General features: G+C 42.2%; 2 protein-coding genes across 4 annotated transcripts in view; both read left to right on the plus strand.

Annotated features, from left to right (window-relative positions):
• LOC109514834 (uncharacterized) overlaps nt 1-4465 on the plus strand; it is a 10103-nt gene extending 5638 nt beyond the window's left edge. The window contains exons 2-3 of one of the 3 annotated variants that reach the window (XM_019868233.1): nt 2628-3077; nt 3192-4465. In XM_019868233.1, coding sequence (XP_019723792.1) covers nt 2628-3077; nt 3192-3778 — 1037 coding nt within the window. In that variant the 3' untranslated portion in view covers nt 3779-4465. Of the gene's footprint in view, nt 1-2627 lie in introns of all 3 variants that reach the window. The other 2 variants (XM_019868234.1, XM_019868232.1) reach the window with 2 other exon arrangements.
• Nucleotides 4466-6776: 2311 nt separating this feature from the next.
• pdrg1 (p53 and DNA-damage regulated 1) overlaps nt 6777-9267 on the plus strand; it is an 18587-nt gene continuing 16096 nt past the window's right edge. The window contains exon 1 of the mRNA XM_019868230.1: nt 6777-7087. Within this exon, the coding sequence (XP_019723789.1) occupies nt 6983-7087 (105 nt within the window). The 5' untranslated portion in view covers nt 6777-6982. The remainder of the gene's footprint in view (nt 7088-9267) is intronic.

Raw genomic sequence — 9267 nt, forward strand, 5'->3', positions numbered from 1 at the left:
AGAATGGCTCGGCAATGCATCAAATAAAACCGTCTGTGTTCGACGTGATTCCCAGATACCTTGAGCTTCAGTGGTTCCGTGATTTGTGTCACTACCGCCAGAAGGCGCCCATCGAGATCATGAACACGCTTCTTTTCGGCTAGCTCCTCGATAACAAAGCCTATCTCTGAGGCAAGGTTGGTATCGATAAAACAATCATCGGACCCCCGAGTCTATCAGAGTCCTGATCCGCTGCGCCCGGGACGCCCCATAGATTTCTCCCTCGAGTTCAAGTCTCTTGGGGTGCCCTGGCCGTGAGTCGACTCTCCGAGGGTCTCGAGATTCAGCGCGGGTTCGTGACTCACAGTACTCGAAGGGCGTAGGTGGTTGATGTTCCGATGGGCAGGAAGCGGCCCGATGTCCCTGTAGGCCGCAGTGGTCTGGAACTTCCGCCACCCAGCTGCATCGGTTCGTCCCCGGTGGCAGCACTCCGGGCTCTGCAGTGGTCTCCGGACCCTGCTGTCCGAGTAGTCTCGCGGAATGCCCCTCGGTTCGCCGGATGCCGGAAAGGAAACCAACCACCTCCGCGCTCCCGGCTCCTCTCTCTCAGGCGGTTGTCCAGGAGCAGAAAGAGATCAATTAACTCCTCCAGGTTGGTACTGTTGTCGCGGGCAAAACCCACACAGTGCCGGTGCGTCGTATCCGCTCTGGGCGGCCAAAATCCGAAACTCAATTGAATAGTCCGCCACGGATTGTCTTCCTTGGCGGAGCTCAAGTAGCCAGCCTTCAGCCTCTCTTCCCCGTATGGGATGGTGGAACACCCGATGAAACGCGGCCACGAAGCCGGGGAAGGAAGACTGGAGGCTCGGTTGTGCTTCGCTCACCGCAATTACCCATGACGCCGCCTGACCAGTCAATAGGCTCATGATATATGCAACCTTCGCGTCATCATTAACATAAACGGAAGGTTGCTGGTCGAAAACCAGCAAGCACTAGTGGAGGAAGTGCCCGCACTGACCATGCTCACCACCATAACGTGAAGGGGGGGGAAGTGTCGGTTCCCTACGAAATGTAGGAGAATGGACGGGAACCTCCGTGGAAGATGCTCTCCGTCCTTCTAAAAGCACTAAACGAGGCTCGAAAACCTCGAACCTGTGAGCCAGCATGGAAACCGCGCCGCGAAGCTCCGTAATGGCTTGGCTCTCCTGACTCGTAAATTGCTCTAGACGGGACAGAGTGGACAAAACCTTTTCAATGTCTGCGGGATCCATGGTGACCGGAGTATTCTGTCACGTTACACACGAAGCAGGAAAAAAATCGCTTTGTGCATAACAGAAAAAAGTGAGAATAAGTGGATCCCCGAAATAGCAGACACTGACAAAGGACTCTGTCTCAAAATAATATTTATTACCAACGAAAAACTCCGCCTAATAGAAAAACAGAAAACGCTGGCAAATAACGAGAACCAGGAAATAATGAAAACGCGACAACAGAAAGCGCTTGCAAAAAACGGCAAGGAAAATAATGTAGACGAATACTGGATAAAGCACGCGTTTAAGAATAGTCTTTAATAAGACCACGAAAATGTAACAATCCGCGATAGTATACGAGTACGTTTGAATCAATGGGCAACAGCAGTGGCACGGCATGCAATACTCCGGCAATGCGTCGAAAACCAGAGTGCATAGATATAGCAGGTGTAATCATTGACAAATAGGCAGCAGGTGTGCAGGCAGCAGAATGAACGCCTGCCACCTGCTGCCAAATACGGAACATGACAATGAGATCCTGCCCCAAGTAGAGGAGCTCAAGTATGCCAGGGTCGTGGTCACGAGTGAGGGTAGGATAGCGCGAGATATTGACAGGTGGCTCGGTGCAGCGTCTGCAGTCATGTGGATTTTGTATCGGTCTGTCGTGGTGAAAAAGGAGCGGAGCCAAAAGGCTAAGTCCTCGATTAGCCTGTCGATCTACGTTCCTTCTCTCAGGAGCTGTGTGTCATGACTGAAAGCTGCTGCTCCTCTGCATCAAGCAGTCAGATGATGAGGTACGAGCATCTAGTTAAAATGCTTCCTGGACACCTTCCTGGTGAGCTGTTGCAGACACGTCCCACTGGGCTGAGGACCCAGGGATAAGCCGGGACTTACTGGAGAGAATGTCTCCCAGCTGACTTGGGAACGCCTCGGAATTCCCCCAGAATAGCTGAACTCAGTGACTGGGGAGAAGGAAGTCTGGGATTTCCTGCTAAAGCTGCTGGCCTTGTGACCTGACCCCGGATAAATGAAATAAAATGAATGTATGGATGGAGGAGGTGCTGGAGAGCGCACCCTGCTGAGGACTCCATCATTCTGATGGGGAAATTCAATTCTCACATGGGCAATGACAGTGAGACCTAGAACCTCCCAATTAGAACCCAAGCGTTCTGTTTTCAGTCTTCTGTACTTGTCACGGCCTGTCCAGAGGCTCCCACATAACACAATGCTGCAGCATACCATCTGAAAATTGTAAACACAGGTAGGATTACTGCTTGTGGCGATGCATCTTGTGTTGCTATTTTTTGTGTATACTATGGTAAAATACCCTCTTAAATCTACTTTTCCTTGTTCTACTCTGGGAGATTCAATATGTTATCTTCTACTTTTTTTGTCCAGATGACGCGATGGACCCAGTTATCCAGCAGTTTGCTCATCATTGCAGACACAGACAACAGAAGCATTGTGGCAGCAGAAAGAGCAGAGACACAGTAGATGATATAAGTGTCGAAGAAGGACACAGTGACTCAGACTTGTCCGACTCTGAGAGGCATTCTGTGCTGCCCTCGGGTGGAGTTCCTCCAAAGCTTGAGTTGCGACCAGAAGTCATCCAAACTAGAAACTGCCCCTCTCCTGGCATCAGACCCAGAGAGCAGAGACTTATACGGTATGACTTCCCAGACTTTCTCCCTCCACCGTTTAATTCCTGGACCGTTAGTCAGCTCTCTGTTTTCTACAACACAGAGCACCGAGGGGCCGTGCGACATCGGCCAGTCTCCCCACTTGAAAGATATTTGGAAAGGCTGCTGGAGTTAGAGTGGCAACAGTTTCAAACTATTCAGGAAGAAGGTGGGATACCTACCTGTCAAAGGACATGTCATACTTTCTCATCATGCCTCAGCTCTCCAAAATGCTTTCTTCAGTGCCAACGTGCGTTCCCCCTTACCTTCCTATCCTCTCTAGCCAGTCATTCTGCCAAGTTCCAATACTGTCCCTGTGTGCAGCTCCAGATACGCAGCACTTCACGCTGCGTTGTGTCCTGCTGCGCCACTGACAACCATCAGTCACTTGGGCCACTGTTGGGTAACAGGAGCACTATGTTTTTTCCCAAAAGAAGTTACAGTGAGAGTCGTGTGCATCTCAAAAATAGTTCAGCCTTCCGACCTCCAAGGTTGAGCAGCCCTGTGAGAACAAACAATAGCCACATGAGGAGGATGGAAGCTTTGGGCAACATTCGCAATCCTATCCAAGTTGCAAAACACAAACCTGCCAGGAGCCCAAGCACCTCAAGAGAACGGAGGGGCCATGAAGTCGCATGCAACAGAACAGGGCGTATAAGGAGAAGTGTCTCAGAGCATAGAAAAAGTGGTGCAGAAATACAAACTGCATTTGAGAGGCCAATAAGGGGCTCCGAATGCAGAAAAAAAGGAGGTACGAGGCAAAAAGCTGTGCCCAAGGAGCAGGAAATAAAACCTGATGCTGTGAATGCAATTAAGGACAATTTACCCGGGTCCAAGTATTCTGAAATAAACAGATTAAAACAAGTTTAATTTCTTTCATAATAGTAATTTTAAGTTTCATCTTAAGAATTCAGCTCAAAAATGTTCTCTACAACATGTTCAATGCAGTCCTACTAGTCTAAACTTGGTATTTTGGTTAATACTGCGTTTGTGGAATGTGAATTTAGTAGCAAAAATCCTGTTTTTCTCCATCTTGGGGGCAGGGATGCATTTTACCACTTGCTGTTGACTGAAAATTACATCACAATTGCTCAGGGGTCAGTTAACGACCAATCGCGGCTAACTGTTGTAAACTGTTGGCATAATTATTACTTTATTTTATGTCCTGTACTTTTTAAGGAAAGACAAACAGGCTTTTCCTGTGTTCATATCATGATATGCTAAATCCTTGTTGGACGCATGACATTGAAAGACTTGAAATGGACACACCAGGAAACAAAAAGTATCTATTGAGAATTTTGCTTCATCACAAGAGCTACACTGCCACTTAAGATGAAGGGAAAAAACAAACAGTGGGAGCTTTCATTATCACAGATTTGCAGCCTCTTTTTGCGGTTAAAGATGTGTGGTTTGAGGGAAAAAAAACAACAACGTTCGAGCCATGTTACGTTGTGTCCTCTATGAATGCACAGTTGTAACAGATGTATGACAAATGGACAAACACAAATTGTTTTTTATTTCTTTTTTGTTACAACTTTTTAAAAATGTTTAATTTGTTATATATATTTTATTCTAATGCATTGTCATGTGTATATATACATTTAGTCAATGAATATGCAGTTACAGTTAAAAGGAACCTGAAATAAATTGCATTACTCCAATTTTTGCTGATAGGTGAAATAAAGAGGTCATTTTGAGACAAGAAAAGAAAAGTTGTTTTCATGATACACAAAACAAGTCCTGTACCCAAAAAGCTGAGCCATGGCTAAACTGAGCCATGATCCAAAAACTGGTACAGATTATCCCGTGGATTTTTCGACGAGATGACGCAAGTCATGTCTCTTACTCTCCACACAAAACTGAACTCTTCACATAGCAGGCAACAAGCTTCTCCCCTTCAAACCTTTGATAGCTTTCATCCCGTTGATACACGAAGTCTCATACTCTTATCACTCCCTTAAAAATACAGGACACGAGTGAATGTCTCTCCCTTGTGCGTCACCTGTACCATCCAACCCCTAATGTTTACTATACATCTATCAAGCCATCCATTTTCAGCATTTTATTCATGGTTATGTGTGAGCGCAACTGTGTGTTTTCATACAATTTAACATATTTCTGATCTCAATCTAAAATAATGTGTTTTCAAAAGCAAAGATGTCGTGGCTAATTAATGCAAACAAATGCACAATAACTCATTAAAGCAGAATGCATATGGTTATATCCAGTAACGACTCATCTAACATGTTACTTTTCTTGGTCAACTAATCAGACTAGAATTCCTCTTCAAATATGACAAACCGTTGCTTCATAGGGTATACTTAATTCTACTTGAAGGTCATATCAAAATTTCAAAGGGTAGCAACTTTCATCATGAAAGATAGTTGCAGTTAACCGCCTCCAGTGAGAAAGAATTTACAAAAATAGCACACACTTCTCAACCGCGGTGCCTCCATCACACAAACGTTTTGTGCATTCAACAAAACAAATTCTGGACCTGTGTAGTAAAGTATAAATGACGGTGCCTCGACTTTGCAGGAAAAATATAATTACATTACAGTAATCCCTCGTTTATTGCGGTTAATGTGGACCAAAACCACCCGCGATAAACGAAAATCCGCGAAGTAGTGTCCAATTAACATAAACAGGTAAAAAAAAAAATAAAAATTAAGTCCTCAAACGGTCCGTGAGAAGCTGCAAAACAACAGCGAGTCACATAGAGCAACACATACAGTACTGTACTCCATGTATATTTAAAAAAAAAAAAAAAATTTTTTAATGTTTGAAAAAATCCGCGATGCACTGAACCCGCGATAAACGAACCGCAAAGTAGCGAGGGATCACTGTACTTTTATATCCTACTAAGAATAATTAAAGTAACTTCAGAGTCAATGTAAAATAGAAGAAATACACACAACACAATACATTTAAATACAAAGACTATGAACTATTAGAAACAAAAAAAAAATCTCACTTCTTCGTTGCAGGCCCCGATGTTGCTCGGGTCTGTTGTGACTTTACAAACGTAAGGTCTGATTACATCGGCGACAAACAGTCCAAAATGTACAGCAAAAACTCCACTTGTTTCAGACTATTTTTTCCCATGTGGCTTCTCCAGTGTCGAAGTCCTTCACTGATTGCCAGCAATTGAGAATGATTACTGACATCTCAAACATTCCATGCATGACTACGCCACCACTACCTAATTGGACATTGAAAATGCACCATTCAATGACAATTAAAGAACTCATTTTTACATACAAGATCAGATTTGGATTTGACCTATTTTGGCAGAGACCTGGGGGTTTCTATTGTCCTCCAAAACTGGTCTGGTATTACTCAAGGATATTATGTATGTATGTATGTATTTATTTATTTATTTAAATCAGGGTTGTTGACAGTGAACTATTTATATTTCAATTCACTTTTATCTGCAGCAATGGATTTGGATGGGACCGCTTTTGGTGAAGACCTGCTGTGATCTAGTGTCCTCCACAATTGGTCTGGTGTTATGTTACTAATGGGATTATATTGTATATACTTACAATCATACTGTTCATGCATTTTTCAAATAAACTTTATTTTTAAATGTATTTCAAGATTCAAATGAACCATTTTACAGTCAGTGGTGGACTGGTAGCATTATAACAGAGCTCATTTAATAAAAATATTTGTAACCTGAAGCGTGAACCTCCAGGTCACCCAAGTAGGTTGCTTTGTTTGTTTGTTTGTTTGTTTGTTTGTTTGTTTATTGAACATAAAACATATACAGTAATAATTTGACAGAAAATAAGGTAAATAAAATAGTAAAGAGCTTTTATTTTGAAGGTGTCTTTTGCCGCTCGTCGGCGGCTTATTACCGTAATGCATTGTATTTATGAAATTAGGGGCGGCTGTCTTTTCGAGTAGAGGCTGGTTTGACTGCAGTAGGAGGTGCTCACTTGTTTACGGAGGGTTGAAGATCTAGAAAGGTGTAATAAAGAAATGAGATTTGCCATGTTTTACAAGGGTTGACATAGTTTTGAATGCGCCTCAAGACGTGGCCTCCCTCGACCGCGGACGTTGTGTTGAAGCATGTCCCTCCTGAACGAGGAAACTGCCATGGAACCTCACGGCGTAGTGGAATATTTGACAGAGGTCGAGGAGGCAGCTGAAGATGTCCTGACAACGAAACAACAGGTTAAAGTATTGTAACAACGCTTTATGTGTTCATTTTTGCGACGAGCAAGGTCGGTAAATCTATATGGATGTTGTTTACACAAAGCGGGGCCAACACTCAAATCCTTGTGTCGTCAGCAGTAAGATGAGCCACGTACAATGTGATTGTGATGTGAAACGCGAACTTGTTAGTTATGCCCTTAGTTTCGGCGCTCCTATTTGGGCTACGAAGACTACTCTTTCTTTGGCTGTGAATTAATTTAAAGGATGGTCCTCCGATGGCCGAATTTTCGTCTTTATGACGCCAGTTCCTGCGCGACTAGACTGCAGGCGTTGTCTAAATTCACATGGCTGTCCAAATTCGCCACATGGGGCTCTCTGAGGAAGACCATTTGAAATCCTCGAAAGACCCAGCCAGCGAAATATCTTTCAAGAATTTAGAAACCACGTGCGTCGAGTCGCGCCAGATCTGACGTCATGTGGCTGAAAATGCAGTCTTCCGAGGACACAGCCTGTGAATTCGGACACAGCCTTTGTTTTTTCCTCGTCCAGTCTGCAAAGCCAATGGCACGGTGCTGTTTCTCACGGGTCAAGATTTGACATGACGCCACATATGTCATACAAATAAACATATTGTTTTTTTTTTAATCTTTATTCGAACAAGTCATAATACAATTTTCAATAAACAGAACAAAATGAACATGTTAATACATACACATATTACAAACATTTAAACAAAAAAGAAGCCAGGGGATTTTAAACAAAAATTTCAAATAAGGAGCATATAGCCAGAGTTTTAACAGCTTTCTTGTTTTTAGAATCCATAATAGAACTTAGGTGTTGCTTTATTTCTGTTTCAAAAATTAAGAAAAGAGGTTTTAAATTACTCCATCTGGATTTGTGGATATGGAACTTGGCGAGAATAATTATTAAATTTATAATGGTTTGTTTAGTGTTTTTTTCCTTACTTTCGTAGAACCCAAATAGTACATTTTTCCAGTATAGCATAAAGTCAGAGTCAATGTGTTCAATAATAAATCTGGACACAACTTTCCAAAATGTGTTGGAATATGGGCATTGCCAGAACAAGTGAACCATTGTTTCAGGGTACATTCCACAAAATGAACAATCAACAGAGATGTCTTTCTTGAACCTAAGAAGATAATGCTTGGTGGGATAGCATTTGTGTATCATTTTAAAAGAGATTTCCCTTACTTTATTAGTCAGGAGGTATTTGTATGGGAGAGACCAGATTTTCCCCCAGTGTAGATTATCAACAAAACCAGACCAGTAGGTAATAATGTGTGGGATTGTTGAAATATCTTTTTGAAACAGGGAACGTATGTTACGGTTGTTATTTCTGACTGATGTTTCTGTAGCAAATTCTTTTAGGGTGACCGGTAGATTAAATTTATTCAAAAATTCAGAGTAAAAGGAAACCTTGATTATTGGTTAGTCGACTGACCAGGATTATTTTATTATTTGTTGTATATGTTAATTTGCTCCATGTACAGCACTTTGTATGCAGCGATGGCTGTTTGAAAGTGCTCTATAAATACAGTTGAGTTGAGTTGAGATTATTGAACCAATTATGGAGAAATAATGATCTATTCTTGTATAAGATGTAACGATTATTCCAGATAAAACATTTATGAGGGGAAAAATTATGTTAATATATCAAGGACCAAGCCAAAAGTATTTGTGGAAATTGGATAAAGCCAAGGGAGGGAATTTTTTCTATTTTGTAGTCACATAAAAGTACAAAGTTAAGACCACCAAGTTGAGAAAACATAAAGTTAGGTATAAAGTTCCAAATCGATGAGGGATTACCCAAAAATAGTTTGATCCAATTGATTTGAAATGTATTATTGAGGGTAGAGAAGTCCAGGAAGTTCAATCCACCAGTTTCGTAGGTATTCATTACAACAGACCTTTTCACATAGTGAGTCTTGTTCCTCCACAAGAAGTCGAAAAGCATCTTATTGATATTCTTACAAATTTTCTCATTCACAGACAAAGAGATTGCTGCGTACGTAAGACGTGACAGTCCTTCCGCTTTGGTTAGTAGCGTACGTCCTTTTAAAGAAAGAGCTCTACCTAGCCACTGGTTAAGCTTAGTTTGGGTTTTGTTAATAATTGGGTCAAAATTCGCTGTACATCGCACGGCCTCATTTTTCATAATGGTAATCCCTAGATAGGTA

Source organism: Hippocampus comes, unplaced genomic scaffold (assembly GCF_001891065.2).
Source record: "Hippocampus comes isolate QL1 unplaced genomic scaffold, H_comes_QL1_v1.1 scaffold191, whole genome shotgun sequence".
Taxonomy (NCBI): domain Eukaryota; kingdom Metazoa; phylum Chordata; class Actinopteri; order Syngnathiformes; family Syngnathidae; genus Hippocampus; species Hippocampus comes.